We start from the raw sequence: 20,240 nt of genomic DNA on the forward strand, positions 1-20,240 counted from the left end.
TTTCAGTACAAATCGGCAATTTCATACTTTAACCCCTATTATTAAGCTCTGAGTGGCACTGGCATATGGACAGGCGTGTTGCTCTACACTTGGCACTCGACTTGTTCGTCCCGTCCTATGAAATTTACACGAAGTAACGCACATATAGTGGATTATACCTGCTTCTGAGATCCCGGATTATTGCATTGTTTAATTCTTTTTAATGAACACAAATTACAATTCCGATTAGTATACCTGGAATGTAAGGCTTAACAGCTGTTTCTGGTTCCGTCAGTTTTACATTACCATCATCAGTCTCATCGGACGGAAATCGTTCGAGGCTCGACATTGTTCCATATCTGTAGAACATCAAATTAATTTGGTGCCTTGTTTAATATTTTAAGGTTAATATTAGCATGTTGCATAAATGGAAATAAAGCATCAACAAACCTTTTCAGTGATACGTAAGGAAGGTCTTCAGGTGCGTCTGGGGAATCAGGTGAATCATCTATAAGGTCATCCTGCAATACAAGACAAATATTTGCAAGTGATGACACTCGTGGTCCATTAGCATTGAATATGACTGGTCATATTTAACTTACAGTCTTATTAGTAGCATTGTAATCTGGCGTAGCAGGTACAACAGCTATATTAGGTACAGATGATTCTGATTGTGCTGCACCAAGGCTATCAGGTCTTGAGCTCATATTGTTTGGATTCGTCGATGAAGTCTTCTTGAATGGCTCTACCCTCATAAGATGCGCAGCTGGATTGATCGCTGATAAACCCATCAACATTAAAGGACCCAATTCTAAATCATCATCCGAACCTTCGGTAATTGCGTTAGCGTTGACATCTCCAGATCTTTCAGTCTTCTTATTATTTATGTCACCATTCATTTTGCTAACTGCCGAAATACCCATTCGAGGGGATTTTCTTATCCCTCTATCAATTTTGAAGTCATTTTCATCTTCATGTATAGAATCATCGTCTAAAAAAATTGACGATGTTTTCAAACATGTTCCTGCGTTCTCCCTTTTAGTTAAAATATTTATTCCTAGCACTTTGGTTAAGACATTCTCAGCTTTTTGCCTTGTAATTTGTTCTTTTCTCAATGTTCCAGGTGATGGGTAGTTCGTTATTGATGTTTTTGTTTTAGAAAGAGTTATATTTTCGACGCACTTCACTTCATTCAAATATTTCTCTTGAGCTATAACACATTGCACTTGATTAGCTATATTAGAGTTAGACATTCTTAAGTCGTTAGAACTAGAATTAAAAACCATAGAACTACAGGTTGTATGACTAGTGGACAGTGGACTATTATTTCTACTGCTAGACGAGGGACTTGGCGATCTTATATAGTTGTCTTTCCTTAATTCCAATTGACTTTTTGTGGACGTTGTGTGCACGCTTCTATTCAGTATGGGCGAGTCAGTTTTTAGTTCATAGGACTTTGACTTGAGCATTTTTTGGCTCTGTTCAATAGAGTCTATGACTTTTGCTGCTGCAATAGGAGCATCCTCGGGACGTAATCTCATAGCACCTTTGCGTTCTAAGTGACTAAAGTTTTTTGGCTTACGATTACCATAGTTCGCATTACACGCACTGGCACTTGCACTTAAACTGGTTGAACGTCTTTTGTAGTTGGAACTTTGAGGTGAAACTTCCAGTTTTGGTTTGGCTGGTATAACTGGAGGCGGTGATTTTTGTGAAATTAAAGGACTGTTTGGCTTTGATAGGCACTTTTTATGACACTGTCTGCAAACAGGTATTGTGTCCACGACTACCGGACTCGTCCGGACTGTTATCTGCAAGAGAAAATTTAAATAAGTTAAAATTAAAATTTGCAGTAAATCTCACACACCCTACGATAAAATATCAAAATGTATTTACCTGACTTCCAGAGTTACTGCTCTTGGATGGGCTATGTTCATTTTCTTTTTTCTCTCCTGACGATGCACCTTTATTTTCATTATGGTGCATTATTAGATCCGCAACTTCTAGCAGATTTAATTCCTTGGACCTTTTTCTTAATTCTTCTAGACTCCACGTCTGTGGATGAGTAATATTCGTTTAGATATTATAATTCGATTTATTTTCAGGATTTTTGGCCATGATGTCAATTACCTCCATGTCCGGTTCTGGTGGGTCCATTTCCTCGGTTTCTGGCAACTGCGTCATCCATCTTTGTAAGTGTAAAGTGGACCCACGACTTCTGGAACTCCGCGCCCCTTCTGTTGCACTTCCCCCCGCACCTGTCTGCGTTTCAGCAGAGCTGCGCCTTGTCTATAAATGTTTAGGCAGTTTTAATTTCAATTTATAAGACCATTATCACAGTAATTTTGTTAGGAAATAATAGTAGTGCCATAGATAAAAAAGGATTTGACATCGTCTTTAGAATATGATAAGATGTTAAACAAAAAAAGGATAAATCTGAAAGTTCAACAACTTACCGTATTTTCTTCTAAATCTGACTAATTGAAAGGTTGTTTTAGTCAGTTTCTTCTTTATTATGCGACGTAACAAATTATGCTATGTGTAGTGTACTTAATAATAATTACGTACTTGACAAAATAATGTTACATTGCATTACAAAGAAAAATGGTAGGTCGTTCACATCAAATTCGAAAATTTCGTTAGCGTCGCAAAATTTTATGATCCTTACCTAAAAAGAAAAACTGTTTCACCACAGACATAATTCACTTTATTTATGGACTATTAGGAATATGCTCCGATCTAAACACAAAACATCAAAATCTTTATATACGTTTTCCAATTTCGTTATATGTCACAAAGTCTCCAGATCTACGAGTAAAAATGGTTTCTCAAAAGTATTTCATCGTCATCGTTCTATTCGTCTATAATTATTAGTAAAATTTTACACACAGCCAAATACATCGAAAATTATTGGATTCTAACTACGATTCTCTTAGAAGGTCATATACAAAACCCCGGAAATATTAGAATATTAGGTTATGTGAACATTTTGCGATGCTAGCGGTACAATAAATACATGAATTGACTATTCTCACACTCTATTGACACTTGCCATTACAATGAGATATTATATCTATAAATCCATTTATTATATCTATGAAATGAAAACAGAAAGCGATTACTACTATTTTTTAACAATTCACATCGACTACCATTTTCCATTGTAACACGTTTTATTCTAGGGCGATGGGTGCTCGATAAAGAAGCGTCGTACAACTCAAAAGTATGCTTTAGTGTAACACTACGATGGTTCTAGATGACAAATTTCGCGAAGCTGATCGCTAAATATCCACATGACCTGTACAAAGTGATTGTAAGGCTATGTACAGATACACAGTGTTTCGAGTCTTTACAATTTTCTTCAACATTAGCAATAAATTAGTGCCTACGGTTAATTGCTTCCGTACATAAATCTTTTAAATAGATAACGTGTTTTGAAATGTAAAAATAATGTGCAAATTAATTCTATTGGGGGTCATCATAAGAAAAGGACGGAAGACTTATTGAAGCAAAGGTGTGAAAAATTGATGTCGTAAATTATTACCTATGTTTTGGTACCCTATGATTGCATTTTGACACTGATTCCTGTGTAATTGATATAATTGTAAACATTGGCATATACATTTAATATTACCCCATATAATGGAACTTCAGTTCTGTGTAATAGTTAAGTTTCTTAAGGTCATCCTGCGTTTTTGTAAATTAAGTTTTATCAGTATTAGAACACTCTGTTACATCATAAGTGTATCAGACTTATATCGAATTCGCTAATAATCAAAATATTGAGATCTTCCAATACTGCTAATTTCCAAAATATGTCTCTCAAAATTTTTTTACCACAACCTTAATCGCAACTATAAGCAATAACAATCCAACAAATATACCGGGACCTGCCTACGGAAGGTAGGACTTTACACCAATTGTTCCTACACCATTAGGGGACAGCTGGCTTTGAGTCTACACGTCGAAAGCTTAGGTCTGTTCCAGACCTTGCTAAACACCTTCTACCGCAGGACTACTAGAACACGCCATTAGGTCATTCATTATAATAATTATCTCCAGGGATAACAAGAATCTGTTAGCTCTGGATCCGACTCTGTGCATCAAAGTTCTAAATAAGCCGGCGGAGTCGGCCGCTCTGGCAACCCCATTCGGTGCAATAAGGGGTCATCGGGTAAGAAGATGCGTTCCTCGACAGCATGCTTATAAGAGGGGTCAACATCTAAATCTGCCAAAGCTAAATCTGCCTCGAAGGATTCCCATCGACAAGGGGACGAGTCAGAATAATTTTCTCCACCTTCAGGCGTTAATTGAGCGCTTGGAGATGTAGCACGTTCGTCTTGTTGCTCATCATTTTTGTCAATACTAGAAGATGAGACAAAGTGCGAAGAAAACGTTTGAGAGTCAGCAGGGGACAGATTTGGTGACGGCGTATCTGGTGTTAAGGCAGTTCTCCAAACAGTGCTCAGTGGTCCTCTAACAGGTTGTGGAATTGGGGAATTTGAAGTGCGAACATCAAAACTGACTCGAACTTCTTTTTCGTGACGGTCTTCAACAAGCATATTTAAGTGGGATCGATAAGAGCTGGCTGGCAGTAACGCCATGCTTGAGTGACGCTGGATGCTGGACGCTGATACCTGTCGTTGCTGCGAATCCAATGTTGCAAGGGAGAACGTGAGTTGTGGATCAGGAGAATCCAACGGAGAACCAAGAGGAGTGCCTGTCATTGTGTGAGCTCGGTATCTGAAAAATAATTTACATAATTATCCATCATTAACTGAACCTTGCTATTTACAAATCTTTTCAGCATTGTACCAATATTTATTTCAGTTTGCTTACATCTGTCGTTGTAGTAAACTCTGCCATACAGCTTTCAGGTCTATCGATGGAGCTCGCAGAGCAACTGTAACTCGTCTTCCAGGAGTCCGAGGGGCACAGGAAACCAATGGACTTTCGCCACCAGTTCTACCAAGGACAAGGCGAAATTCCGTTGCTGAAACCAAAGAAGTTATTGTTAACATCTTCAAAGCTCAGTATTTTAGCTATTTACATTAAAAGGGTGAAGTGATGATTACCTTTTTTCCTAACATTAAATTGGGCTTCTGACACTGTTGTAAGAGGTACTGGCTCTTCAGTAACAAACAGCACTCGATCTCTAGATACAGTTGTAAAAAGGAGCAGGTCACTAAATAATAGTGCCCAGTAAGGCCTGACAGTTCTGCCTTCTACCTTCGACAGTTCGCCACCGAAGATCCATTGCCGGCCCGGTGTACTTAAGACAAACGGCTGGAATAATGGAAAATTTTCATTAAACATTATCATAGGTATATTGTGTAAGGTAAGGGTTATTTATTGTAGATCAGAAGATCCCTTACAGAGCCTTACAAGAGAAGAGAGCCTATAGAATCTCACAACAAGTGGTTTTGGGCTTGTTGGTAGATACATTTATAGGAAGGCCATGTCTGTCTCCGGTTCGGTCTACCATTTCATACTAGTGTTAAAAGGCATTGAGAAGTTTTTTTACCTTACACCTAGTGAACACGAGTCGGCTCTCTAAGTCTGCCACAGAGAGAAGTGGCTTCCCGTCTCCTGCTAGACCCATTAGGCCAGAACCTGCTGTTACATCTTGGTACCCCATCTGAAGTATAAGACTGTTTCTTAACTACGCTGACATTGTTAACAAATACTCTATTGAAGTCTTTTTAAACTCAAAACATTGATGAAGTAAAATTTCTTACTCAAACAAATCTAAAATGTTGTCAAATCATCACATAAATTATCTACAACTTGAAGAATGGTTTACCAATACTATTTACCTGTAGTTGTTCCACGATGACCTGCAATTGTTTCTTTTCTAGCTGGTCATAAGGCCCAGCCCCGTTTGCAGCAGCGGCTGCCCTCATCAACCTCAGAAGTTCGCGGAACTGCTCTAGTGGTTTGTGGACCAAAGACGTGATATCTGGCCTTCTCCTTGGAATGGGTGGACTTGTACAGAAGCGGGAGAATGCACCACTTGGATCTTTTGACTTTTTCACCTGAGGTTTACCAATACAATTTTTTCATATTAAAATGCGGTAGAATTTAAATGTTATATCTGCGTAAAATTTTCCCATAGTTAAGTTTAGCGTTAATTGTCAGTTATTTTGTAAGTTAAGTTTTCTTTTGACCAGAAGTTTATTTTATTCATTATCATTAGTTACTACTACAGGGTTTTTTCCTGAGAGTTCATTATTTATCCACAGATACAAAATTAACCAAAGAAAATTTGTAACAATTAGGCTACTTTTAATAATACTGATTTTGCATTGTTTTTACTATAATAACTTTAACATTTATTAAAATGTGTCAATTACAGTAACAAATCTTACGACCACTTACCAAGACGCAGTCAGCTCGTTTCAATCCTAGACAATACTTCTTATAAAGACTAAGGAACACAGGGGTCTTGTGAAGGTAGACGGCGACCACTGTTGATGTCTGGATCTCGCCGTCGTCTTGCACCACTTGGTCTAGGATGTCTTCTGACAGCCTGAATATCTGGCCAATGTAGGTTTTGGTGGTCATAATGTTACACTTAAGCGTAAGTGATGTGTTTTTGTAGTTGGTGGATGAAAAGGTGATCGAATTCTTCTGACGGCATGGCATCTTATCTCTTGTATATACTTTTTTAAATTTTACTGTCACTATTAACCATTATTATTAGTACAATCGGACTATAGCAAATGTTACAATCTGTTGGATAAAGGTTGGGCATTCAATTAACTAATCTGGTGTAGCACCAGCCACCCAAGATACGGTGTGCCCACTTTTGTTTGGAAGGAATCTGCAAAATTTTTTTGTACCGTATTGTCAACCCTGTTTTTCCACATTTCTATTCTTGTACGAGTCTAATAAGGCAGTTAAACCAAAACGAGATAGGGACAAAATACTTACTTCTTCAATATTCTGGAACAGCAGTTGGTGATCGTTGGGGGTGATTAGATCGGCCCGTTCCGCAAGAGGCGAGACGAAGCGCACCAGTCCAAACTGTAGGCAGGTAGCATTGTGCTGTTCCCTGGCAATAACGGCTAGGAGAGCTCGTTTTCGCCCGTCCGTAGATAGGCCTGGAGTCTGTTGGATTGGTTTGTTCTTTGATCGATGATCGTTTGTTAGAATACTTAGAGAATGGCTTTTTTATACAATTCATAAGGTGTATCTACTGAGAACTTTTCATTGATTATTATTATTATTATTACAAGAGTGGCTTATATTTAGGGCACGTACAATTTTTCACCATTGCCTCCAGTAATTGGTCTATTGTAATCTTAATTACCTGTGTGTTCTTATTACAGACTCATTGAATCGTGATAATAATAAGTGTTTATGTAAACCATTGGCTACATATACTAGAATGTTTAATTTGAAAAAAGAATGACTTCAATGATGGCCTTTTAGGTTCAATTAAACTTTCTGGTATATGTGACCAGCGATTCATACGAACATTATTATCATAATTTTCTCTTTTTTTAGCGTTCCTCTAAATATGTCCATGAGTATATTTTGTATAATGTATTAGGTCAGGGTTTCTTAACCTGTGGGTCCATGAACCCCTAAGGGCTCTATGTATAGAACGCCGCGGGTCCGTGGCGAGCCTACCTAACGTAATGGAACAGCAACAGTCACATTGACTATTCATACGTAATTAAGTAAAGTTTAATCGCAAACAATATAAGCTAGTAAAAGCTAAACCCAGTGTTTTTATCTTTTCGTAAAGGGTCCGTGTGCTCTTTGACATTTTGAGAGGGGCATAGGTCCCAGAATGAGCCCATTTGAGAGGGGCCCATGACTAGAAAAGGATAAGAAACCCTGCATTAGGTAGAAAATAACCATTGACTACTTACTGGTAACGGTTTTAGCAAATAATAAAAAACGGAAAGAAACTTATTTTCATGCTATAAACTTGAATTGCGGGAAGGAAAACAAAATTGTAGGGTGATAAAAATTGGCGTTGAAAATAAAGAACAAAAATAAATTAAAAGCCATAAATTTATTTGCACTTAACATTAAGGAACATAAATTAGAAACGAAATAAAAATAACAGGAACCAAAATTCAATCAATAAGACGTCATATGATGATGATACAAAATCAAAACTGAGTTTACTATAGTAAACAAAAGAAGGTTAATTAGATAAATTAAAAACACAAAATGATTACAGAAGCTCAGAAATCGTTTCTGAAGTATAAAAACATAACACACAATGGTCTATGACAAAAGAAAATAAATAAAAAACATTAACAAAATAAATATTAACAAAAACATATTAAGCTTAAACGTAACGATTCCCCTTTGAAGTGAAGTTCAACAGCTGATTGCTATTAAGAAAATTAATATTCTATAAAAAAAGTGACATACAACTTAAAACTACTAAATTATAACTTAGTGCTTAAAATAAATGGAATGTATATGAAGTTTATAACTTAAGTGACGTCAATTTATACAAAAAATAAACAACGCAGTTATTAGTAGAATATTATACATAAACAGACTTAGATATGAAAGAAAACACACACTTTTTAAAAGATATAAAGCTACTAGACAGAAATAAGGGGATATCTACTACAGTAGCACCACTTTCCCTAATTTTGATAATCCAAATTTCAAATCAAAATTTTTTAAGATTAAATGACGTTGGAAACCAAACCCAATCTACTTATCAAAGTAACTTTGATAATCATCAACCGATTACCGACCATTTGAAGGAATTTAAGTGTCTTCTCTAAATTTCTTCAAACAATTGAAATACCATGAATATTACCTGGATTTAACTGACAAAAGTAAGGAACTTGATTTCCAAGCCAAAGTAGATGACTAGTACGATAATTCATATAAATTTTGAAACCCCTTTAATTCAGACTATGATACCGTTACCGACCTCTTTTGAAAATGTCACTTGGGGAAGATGCAGCTTGCGCCTATCAAGAGACTGGCTAGTTGAAGAACAAGCAGTTGGGGGCCGAGCATGAGTTGCTGGGGAAGCTAGGGCTGCTGCTCGAGGGGAACGAGGAGGAGGTGGTGGCGTAGATTCCGGAGCTGGTAAGGTCACTTGAGCTTTTGTCCGGATCCCTACGCCGTTCGTAGGAACTCTTCGAAATGTCTCCATTATCAATGTGTGGCCTGCGTTCCTGGAAAGGTTATAAATCTAGTATTTTCCATAGCTTGTAAAAATGCGTGGATATCTTTCAATATTTTTGATCAAGAATTCGCATAGAAATGGTTGACTGTGACGTTGGGGACACAACACTAGTTAAAGGTTTAAAAATTTTACATTATAATTCAAGGGTTTTGTTGAAGCATCATCGAGAAAATTTTAATCATACGGTTAGATAAGCCTCGAGAGTATAATATTAAATAGACAACTCACTTGACAAGATTTCGGACCTCTTCTTCCGAAGACATAACGACATTCTTATTCCCAACAAAGACGATGTAATCGGCAGCTCTCAAGCCAGCTCTCTCAGCTGATCCTCCGGAAGCTACTCGCTCGACTCTGGGAGGCCTGGTCCAAACCACGGTGAAACCAAAACCGCCACTCGTTCCACGGACAATTCTGGAAGGAAAAATCAATTTTAAGATAAAAATCAATCTAGAAGTCACTAGCCATTCCTGTTTTACGTCATTAAGCAATTTTACAGGTTTGCTCTAAGATGGAGTATATAATTGGCGCATGCTGTCCTAAAGATTCATGGTTACCCTGTGTGATCCTACAATCGTGTCAATACAAAGCCTTTATTATTAGTCTTCTAAGGGAGAACTTTTCGGGTCTTGTTTTTATTGAATTAACTCACTTTCTGGTAGTCGTAAACGGAGTCCTTCCATGGCGTTGTGCCCGCCTCGGCGCTGTAGCATCTTCAGGCGGATCTAGCTCCAGATACCGCAGGAAAAGATGCTCATCGGCCTCACGTTGCAGAGCTGCGGCTACCGACTGCGCCTGTGCAGCTGAGGATGGACCGTTCGCTGCTGCGCCTGGAATTATAAAAAAAAACGGTTTGTGGCGTCTTTTTGCGCGAAAGTGGACATTCCGAGCATGTTTTGTCTTATGTGATTCCAGCCAGATTGTGCGCTAAACTTTCATGCTAAGCGAATTCAGAAGGGATTTTCAAGATTGACAAATAGAAAAAGAAACGCGTTGTTTTCAATTGTTTGATGAATTTTTATAATGGTATCTTCAGTATGGTACACGAATGGCAAACATTGTAACGATTTGGATGCAGCCACACTACAGTCATAAAACAGCTAGTGATTGTAGATTAGCGATTGCACAGGGTCAAGAGCACATAAAGCTCAAGCTAGGTCAGACTAATAACTTAATATTCAAATTCATATGCTGCTTACAATAAGAACAATTCAAAGTCCAAAGTGTCATTATGGACAAGGCAAATATTTTTTCTAAAATTTTATTGATTTCAATCATTTCAATAGCAAAATAACCGAAACTTGCTTAAACCACAAAAAGAAAATAGTGAACATGCTTTCATATTTTTTGCTGAGTTAATATTAATCATATGCTCTTTTTTTAAAACACTCACCTTTATCATTCTGCGAGTCTTTGCCACCATCATTAGTACTGGTCTCAGTGTTGTCGGTCGCCATCTTTCTGCGATCGTCAGTCACGTCTCGACCGTGCGCCGGCGCCGCCTGACGCCCTTGCAGGAAGTAGCTACCCGTGACGTCGCTCTTAATAACATCTTTCAGAGGGAACGAGACGCATCCTAGAAACTCGCTCCGCCTGGAACAAGACATACTACGTTGATGGCAAAGTTTAAAATTTTAAGGCACTATACAGAAGATGATGAATTACAAATTTTACGAAATTCAACTGATCGTACAATATATTCCTATATGGTAACGAAACGTACATTGCAGGATTTGAAGCTTCCCTTTATGAATTTTTAAAGTATATAAAGATAAAAAAAAAATGAGTTGCACAACCTTCCGCTCGGATTACAGATAATATATTTAAAAACAATTTTATACCCGTATATGAGAATGACTATACAAAATATTTGATGGCCTTAATGGATGATGACTATGGACTTATGTGACCTCGTGTACTCGTAAGTATTTACACATTATGTGGATGTATGTGCGGTCTCATTACGTGAAAATTTACACGTCTATGGAGTGCAAGATAGAATGTATATAATTAGGTGGATTGTAGTAGTGTAATAATACTTTTCGACAACGGTAATTGGTATTGCTAACTTTACATTTTTTGGTTTTAGTTTTCGGTCTAGTTAATGTGGTGATCGTTATATTTCACTGTTATGACATTTTTAACCGACTTCAAAAAAGGAGGAGATTCTCAGTTCGACTGTATCTTCTTTTTTTTGTATGTATGTTACGCGCTAATTCCGGTATTTGTGAACCGATTTTCATGATTCTTTTTTTTGTTGGAAAGGGGGTACTTCCATAATGGTCCCATTTCATTTTGAAGAAAATCATCCACCTCTAAGGGTGGCTGTAAACGCATGAAGATTCATTTTTATAAATAGCGCCTAACTTTAAGTTAGGAGCAATTATTTTAATGGTTGGTTTTGCTATTTCTCCAATTCGAGGCGTTTTTCTCTCAATATACTTTGAGTAGTGACAACCGATTTTTATTATCTCCTGTGTCAAGTCCTGTGTAGTGGCGAACTAAATATCCCTATATTTCAATAAAACTTGGCAAATAGATGTAATTCCACGTACTTTTGAGGTCGGTTTATTCATTTACAGTTCTACTACAGCTTATCGTAGCTTTACATGTGCCAAAGTCAAAGTCAAAGAATCATTTATACCATAGGTAAAATAAATTTACACTTGAAAACGTCACATTTAAGCTACCGCTTGTTCACTATGCTGATTTCCCTGAGAAGAACGAGCAAGAAACTCTAGGGATTGCTCTTTTCAAATAAACTTAAATGCAACGCTATTAATACACTTTTAATCAAATTTGTGTGGAATCTAGAGTCATGTCGTCTTTCCATACATCTTTATCTAACACGCAGTCTAAAGCCAAGCAGCCAATAAACATTTGATTGTAAACTTATATCGAAATACGTAGAGTATACTTATATAAAGTTCAGTACCTAATAATACACATACTGTGGATAATATGTTCGTCTAAAATACTGGAATCATTAAAAGATAAAAAAATAAACAAATTTGTTATATTTTTGCCTGTAATTACACACAAACATACACACAAATACACTATTGCAGTAAAGTAATAGCTAGTTAACAAAGATTTCAGAGAGAGGTATTATTGTCTGGGTTTGAAATTATCAATATATATTACCTCTGATAATTATAATGATTATTATCTGGTTACCTTCAATGAACATTACGTACTTAATTTTTGGATAGTTTTATGTTTACATTGTTTTTTATTTCTTTTTTTTTCACCAAATTCGTTTTTTTTTTGCTTTTTTTTAATTTTGTTGTAGTTTCTTTATTTTTTCACAAAATTCGGGGAGCATAATATTAGTAAATAAATATGGCTGTTTATAAAAATAACACAATATGACCTACAGTTGGCGTAGTGTTCATTGTAGGTATTGATCGAATAATTATCAATGCTTATTCATAGTTAATGATTTGTCGATTTAATTTCTGACTCGAAATGATTTGTGACTTTTTGTGAGATTGTCTTTGACACTTTTAGATTACGTCTCTGATACAAACACATGACACGATATTGCTACAGATTATAACATTATGTTGTTCTAATTAATTTTATAAATATCAAGATAATTATTGTGATAATGATGTGAGTGATGATAATTATTATGATGATAATTATCAATGATAAATTGATAATTGTCACTTCCAACCCTGATTATTATACACTCTATATGTATTATTATTTCTATGAAATTTAAGTAAATATACTCTACGCTTTCCGGTCTTTGATTACAATATTATGTTAAAGTGGTCATATAAGTACAAACTAGCCCTGAATAAACCATAAAGTATACAACAAACAGCAGCCATAACAAAACTACGAGCGTAGGTAGACAAGTATTACCTGTATAAAACTATATAATACACGGTAGCTTGATTCACCATCGCGCAAATGGCTCCCAGGCATGGTAAATCAAGTAATTGGTTGCTTAACTCAGCAAGGCCACTTTCCCCTTCGATATACCTACAGTATGGTGGCGACCATGCTAACCTATTTTGAGATTTGCATAACTCAAACACTTGAACTTTACTGCGTTTTGGCACGGAACGTGTTCACTTTCTGTTTTGTTTGATCGCGTAATCGCTGAAAGCTCTGACTTCGTTAAAATGCATGTCCATCGGCGTAAATAGTGCTTATAAAATAGTGTAGATGAAATGTTTACGTTTTGGTAAACTAGGTCAATTTTCTTATGCTTCAAACAAAGAAAACTAGTTGATTAAATTTCACAATATGGCGATCGTCTTAAAAAGGAAATCTGGTGTAAAATTTATTGTATGAAGAATTTTATTGTGTAAAAAAAAATCTGTCCAAGAAATTGTAATTTTATTTTTAACAAACTTCGCACTTTTTTTTACACTTTATTCAATTTTGTGACTCTATTTTGTTTCGTGTTAACTATTATTGTTCAAATTAGGGCGAAAGCAAAACTTAATTTAAATTCAAGGCCAGTTTCGGTACTAAAAATGAAGGGCAGAATTATTAATATATTTACAATATAGGAAATATGCTAAAACATTGAAAAAAGTTGAAGTAAATAAATTTTTTGATATTTAATTGACAGTCAAAGGCAGAAAAGTAAGGCCCACGCCATTGACTTACAATTATATGGACGTCGGGTCCGCGCTAAAAAGTGTCCGAACTTATAGGGCGTTAAAATCGTATACAGAGCGTCATTCACGCTCTAATCTTCGTTTGTTCGACTGACAGCGAAGCAAGCAAAATTAGACAGTACTGCGATGACATTACAATTTAAATTCAACGTTTTAGCTTTTTCATATTCCTTGACATGTCACTACGTTTAAATAGGTTGACTTGGGACATTTTTTTCGTGGTTTTTGTATTAGACCCGTCGTCCATTTATTTGTAAGTCAATGGCCCACGCCTTTACTTTTTTTCCAACCTCTAAGGGGTCATGCCCTAAAACCTTGTACGGAAGTAACTGCCAGTTGTCTGGTTAACGGAGGAGGTAAACTAAAAACTCCTTAGCACGGAATTTTGTCTATAGCCTTCAAGAGCTCAGGGTTTCTACAGATACATCCTATCATGATTATCATTACTTTCAGGTACTTCCCACGGTATGACTTCTCTTTATTTCCCCGATATTTCAGCACGGTTATAAGTTGACCGGCCAGTGCCTGACATCTGGGCTTTCAGAACAGATATAGCTGTAGGACAAATGTATTTGTTTGTGTAGCAGAAGAGTGCTCAAATGGAGACCGATAACCAATACTAAAAGCGTTGGCTCCAAGGCTAGATGGACGGATGATATAGGCAAAGCAAGTGGAAAATACTTGGATGCAAATAGCCCAAAATCGTAAGGGTTGGCATGTAAAAGTAGATTTCCTCATTTATAGGGAAGTCTACTTTCAGTAGTGGGTAACTAAAGACTGCAGAAGAAAAATAAGATATCTGTCTCCTGACGAAGAATCGCCGAAAGAGGGTAGACAGATATTATGTAGTAATAAGAAATGTCAAATTAGTTAACGACGCCTAAAAACGTAGAAAGGATATGTCGAGAATTCACAGCATGAAATTTCAATATCTTGTTCTTATTGTTACTAATAACAAAGAACACAAAATTAAGTTTACCCTCATCTCTCAAAGTACCACAAGAGTATGTTAACGCATCATTACTCGATGCAAATTAATTGAGCTCTAAATGGTCTCATTTCCCCCGCGGAATTGGGAACGACATGGGACCGATGATTGGGTTCAATATTAGATTGCTCTTCAACATACTTCCGTCAGTAGGTAATACTAATAAAATGATATGTTTAAAAGCATCTGTTTGATAATTGTCAAAATTAAGACACTGCATAATGTTGCTTTGGGTACACATATCATATTATTTATTATTATAATATACATATATATGTAAGTTTATTATGTATGTATAATAAGTATGTTTATAGTATGTTATTTATTTATACCATATAAATTATCGATTAGTTTTCTAGTATATTGTTCTTCTTGTTTAAGTGTAGCACCAACCTAATGTGTTTTTTTTTCTGTTTGGCCCAATGGTTGACTGGTAGAGAATGTCTTATGGCATTAAGTCCGCCATTTCTACTTCAGTGTATTGTACAATAAAGTTTAAATAAATAACGACAGACGAAAAAACACAGAAATCTGAAGTCGCACTAAGCTATCTGAAGTCGAAGAAAATGGCGATGGGCGGATCAGATAAGCCGATGTACTGATGACTGATGGAGCTGAAGAATTCTGGAGTGGATATCAAGGACCGGTTTCAGAAGCATCGGCCGCAAGAGTGCTATGATGGGTGGACGAACGATATAGTCAAAGTAACGAGAAAAACCTGAATCCAAATAGCACGAAATTGGCTGACTGAAGGCTTAAGAAAATTTAAGTAAACTTCAAGAAATACAAATAAAATAGTTATATTTTAACTTATTATTACAAATATTTCTTTTAAGTATAAGTAACACAGTAATAAAGTAATTGCTGGTTGCACATCAAAAATATGAAACAAAGTCCAATACAATAATTCCTAGTTTTCAGGACTATATAGACTATATAGATATACTTTGCATGTTCCGATTTCTTATTAGTGTTTTGAGGTGCAGCAGTACATGAAAAAAAAACAACACTTTTGAAGGTTTCCAATCTTAAGTTTTGACCTTTTACTATAGGCGAATCATTGTAGCTGAAGATTTTCCTGTTGATCTTCCATTGGTCGTTTATTCGTCGATTTATTTGAAGCCTTGCATTATGTACAATTATATATACACTTGTTGCTTAATAACGTTACACAGACAAACATCTATTAAGGGTGTAACAGTTCGTGCTAGGTCCCCTAAGACACAAGCTGCTAAGCATGCAAGGGGCCTGTCCGAAGAAGCCTGTTCATGTGCGTCCATGCTCTAGAGTGACGGGAAACACCAATCGGGATAGGAGATTAGGGGGGGAAATGGAGATATAGGGAGATATGGGTCTTGGGTCAGACTTACGGGGATTGTTGTCACTCTTCCTCAGGAATAGGAGGTGTCCCCGTCACTCTATCGAGGATGTCAGCTGGTAGGCTGTTCTTTCTTGCCCGGGGTTCTGGGGGATCCCACTCCGGGAGGCTATTCTTTCTGCTGAGAGAGTAGTTGCGATGCGTGTGCTGGTGGGAGCAATGCTGCCGAGGTGGGGGGTCTTCGCGACGAGTCTGGCTTAGTCCTGCCACCGTCTGAGAGACGAATGACATCGCTTTTTTTGCTACTTGCTACTGGAAAATTTTGTTTGTTTAAGATATTTTGTAAGTTCGAGATGTTTTGCCAAATATAGAATATAGATAGGCAATATTGTGTATAAATTCGTGTTTTGATTTTATATCTGTTAACGTACATAGTTTATATTCAAATCTATAAGTAAAATATGAATCTGATTAACAAAATTTAAATTAAAGTCAATCAGTCGGCCATACAATTGCCGGTACAAAGCTATCATTTTTTTAGGTACACAGTTATCATTTTATATTTTATTGGTCACAAAATAATAATTTTATTAGGTACAAAGTCATCACCTCTTTTGTAAGGTACAAGGTTATAATTTTATTGAACACACAATAATTGTTTTATTGGGTACGAAGTTATCATTTCATAGAACACAAAGCGACATTTTTATTAGGTACAAAGTCATAATTTTATTCATCATTACCAATATACAGTAAGAAAATTAATATAAATTTTTCTACCAAATTTAATTCGATACATACAACGATTACTACTTCTAAAGTAAAATGTAACGAAAATGAAATGCGCAAGAATTTCAACAAAAGTCAATTACAAATGTTAAACAAAAGCGAAACATGGAAAAGACGGAACGTGAAAAGTTTCGTGACTTCAAAGCGAAATGATTTAACACTATGTATGTCGACAGCATAAGGTTAAGACGATAAATAGCTAAACGCGTTAGTTGGAATTAATTTTGTGTGTTTTTATTTTGTAAAAGAATTTTGAAGATAAGTAACACCGATAAGTGGGAATTTTCTTTGTTTTAACGGCCGAATGGCCACGCAGAGTTCGATTCCCAGGGCTGGGAGAAATATTTGTATAACCTACATATATTTCTCTCGTGATTTTGGGTGAAATTTGTGGCTGTCTATGTGTGTGTCCATGGTACCTGCGACATGGTTTCCTTATTACCAGGATATGAGTGTGTGTCTCATTTATTATAATCATGACTAAATAAAAAACCTAAAAAATATCAATCAAGTACTAGATTTGCGTTATAAGCAAACTTCAGACGTCATAAAGAAAGGCCAGGTCAAGAATAACCATAACAGAGGGTCTTGTTTGAGAATACTGATGCGTGTTAATAATAATAATAATATTTTTTTATTTGTTGGTACAAAACACACTTGGATCACTTGTGTTAGTGTAGTGGTGTATACTTATACTATTTTTAGTAACAAATAAATTAGAATAACATCATTTTAATAATTTATAATATCTTCTATTTAGCACAAGAATAAAATAAAATAAATGAATAAATAAAATAAACTACATTATAAATTTCGATATACACTACAACGTAATTATCAGACAAATTTGCATTATTGAATTCTAAATAGCATTATTATTAAAATGATTTATATGGACCCTCCCGCAATGAGCAAGATACGGCCAGTCGAGTCATTTTGCAATCACATTGAGGATGCTGTTAGTGCTTGCATCTATTCTGCGCGTGCGGAAACTGTCTACCTGCCATTCTGCAAACATCCCTGACGCATTGCAGCAGCGAGGTAGCCTCAGCCGCACCCAGAACGAGTTGTTTAGAACGTCGTACTATCTCTTGAGTGTACTTTATCCACAAGGATTTTAATGAGGCGAAAGATGTGTCTCAGGATCGTAGCAAGTGGAATGCTGTGTTTTGTATCTAGTCCAATAGGTAACGAGCGAGAACTATAATACCTCTATATCGACTCATCCGAAGAACATAGTCTGATGTGATTAAATCGTCGTTATACTATGAAAACCAATTATCTAGAATTTACACAGAAAATTACTTAATTTAGGATAACGCGACAAAATTGCTGTAAAAAGCAAACATTTTCAAATTTCGGTAAAACAAAATGTGGAATTATCCGTTACAAATTAACGTGGGTTGACATTTGTGAAAATAAAACAATTTTTGACACTGAAATTTTAATTGCATTTATTTCAAAGTCGATATTTTATGAATTAATTGTTTTTCCCAGTATAACGGCGAAATACATAATCTCGTTATTCAAAATAAGGCTAATCGATAGGTGTTTTCAGAATGTTTATATCTTGTTTCGTTTCGGAAATATAAAAACGAACAACAGTCGATCTGATACCCACAGCGAAGAACAAAGAACGAAATGTACAATGTTCTGGGAATAACCAGTGTTACTACACATACATCTTTGTTCTACGGATGAGTCGATATGTATGATATATGTGTGTAACATGCCTTGTTTGTAGCTTTATTATCTTGGTCTTGATTACAAAGCTAGTACAAAGTATATATTATATAGTTTTCTCTACGACTTAGAATTATAGTTACTAAATCCAAAGCTGTTTAGTAGACCTCCTTGAGAAAGAGTTCGTCCAGGGAAATATTCGCACTTTACCTATTTCTGCCACCAAGCGGTAATGTGAGCATTACTGCCTTCCGTTGCGCATGGGACTTGTCAACTTATGGGGCGCAGTGGCAGTGCCCGTTACATCTTTGTGATTTAAATCTCTATGTGACACTGCAATAGCTATGGACAGGCGTGTTACTTACCCAATGGCGTACAACTTGCGCGGCCCGTCATTTTGTATCATAAAAAAATACATATATATTTTTTAGTAATTGTATTATCGTACTTAGTATGTAACATCGAATATATAACCAGAAATAGAGACGAAATGTCATTTAATTTGTTTGAAAATTATTCTGCCAAATCATTACGATGACAACTGCGCTCCGATTGGCCAGCCCGAAATCGAAACAATTGACGGGTGTCGTCAATTGTTTCACTTCAAATTGACCAGTTGCTAGTTTTTTATTTGTTTTTATGTCGAGTCGTTCTCTTGGTGGTAAGCGACACGCCAACCTATAACAGTTGCAGTGTCATTGATCATAGCTTTAAATCGTAAAAACTTAAAGGGCGTGCTCTTTAAGCCCTACTGCGCCCGTTAGCCTTAGACATAAAATTGATAATTCCCATGTGCCCATAGTTTCTACAGCACCAGTTATCCGTCAAAATCGAATAGCAACAATCATTGACTTACAAATAAATGGACGACGGGTCTAATACAAAAACCACGAAAAAAATGTCCCAAGTCAACCTATTCGAAATTTAAATTGTTATGTCATCGCAGTATCGCGCTGTCCGTAGAACAAATGAAGACTAAAGCGGAGTGTCGCGCTCTGTATACGATTTTAGCGCCTTACAAGTGCGGACACTTTTTAGCGCGGACCCGACGTCCATATAATTGTAAGTCAATGGCAACAATGCTCAAATGACTGCTTGGCGACAGCTGCGGTGGCAGTACTTCCCTGAAAGAACTATATCTACTCTACTGCTAGTTAAGTCGAATAAATACCGTCTTGTATTTTATTACAAGCTATATGAATAAAATAAAATATATGAATAAAATTTTACGCTCTATTAACCGACTTTCAAATAGGTTTCTAACCTTCAGTGTCAGTTAAAAAAATATTGTAGTATCCATGGACTATAGGAGTACACAATGCAGTATAAATTGCTCTTAAACACGCAAGCCAGAGGGTTGGTAATGAATTGCGAACGTAAACAAACTGCTAAATGTTTGCAAAAGTTTAATTTCGGTTTTCTTTTACAAAACGCTACAAATTGTGTAATGTTCGTGTGTATTTGAAAGTCGCTTTCAATAATGTATATATTCATATAGAGGCCGAGAACTTAAAAATTGGTAGGATTGTGGTGATTACCATAGTGTTAGTTAGCATCCTAGATGCTTATTGCTTGCACGTTCTTGCTCGTTTTTCGAAGGGAGGTCAGCGTAGTAAACGAGCAGTAGCTTAAAAATGACGTTTTCTAGTGTAAAAATGTTACCTATGG

At 36.2% G+C, this 20,240-nt stretch overlaps 1 protein-coding gene across 10 annotated transcripts in view; it reads right to left on the reverse strand.

The window, feature by feature from the left end:
• The window catches only part of LOC113232829, a 94,486-nt gene that overhangs the window by 34,672 nt on the left and 39,574 nt on the right, over window positions 1-20,240 (reverse strand). For 9 of the 10 annotated variants that reach the window (XR_003310658.1, XR_003310659.1, XR_003310660.1 and 6 more), the window contains 16 exons: window positions 10,548-10,747; window positions 9,807-9,984; window positions 9,383-9,568; window positions 8,894-9,143; window positions 6,913-7,089; window positions 6,358-6,516; window positions 5,796-6,014; window positions 5,504-5,617; window positions 5,055-5,265; window positions 4,819-4,972; window positions 4,617-4,722; window positions 2,110-2,268; window positions 1,876-2,034; window positions 582-1,790; window positions 430-500; window positions 235-338 (listed from right to left, as the gene is read on the reverse strand). Coding sequence is in view for 7 of the 10 variants with exons in the window: in XM_026467670.1 (XP_026323455.1) it covers window positions 235-338; window positions 430-500; window positions 582-1,790; window positions 1,876-2,034; window positions 2,110-2,268; window positions 4,617-4,722; window positions 4,819-4,972; window positions 5,055-5,265; window positions 5,504-5,617; window positions 5,796-6,014; window positions 6,358-6,516; window positions 6,913-7,089; window positions 8,894-9,143; window positions 9,383-9,568; window positions 9,807-9,984; window positions 10,548-10,747 (3,656 nt within the window). In the remaining 3 variants the exon portion in view is untranslated. Of the gene's footprint in view, window positions 1-234; window positions 339-429; window positions 501-581; window positions 1,791-1,875; window positions 2,035-2,109; window positions 2,269-4,616; window positions 4,723-4,818; window positions 4,973-5,054; window positions 5,266-5,503; window positions 5,618-5,795; window positions 6,015-6,357; window positions 6,517-6,912; window positions 7,090-8,893; window positions 9,144-9,382; window positions 9,569-9,806; window positions 9,985-10,547; window positions 10,748-16,152; window positions 16,310-20,240 lie in introns of those variants that run through there. The other variant, XM_026467671.1, reaches the window with a different exon arrangement.

This window comes from Hyposmocoma kahamanoa, unplaced genomic scaffold, assembly GCF_003589595.1.
Source record: "Hyposmocoma kahamanoa isolate Upper Pololo Valley unplaced genomic scaffold, ASM358959v1 78, whole genome shotgun sequence".
Taxonomy (NCBI): domain Eukaryota; kingdom Metazoa; phylum Arthropoda; class Insecta; order Lepidoptera; family Cosmopterigidae; genus Hyposmocoma; species Hyposmocoma kahamanoa.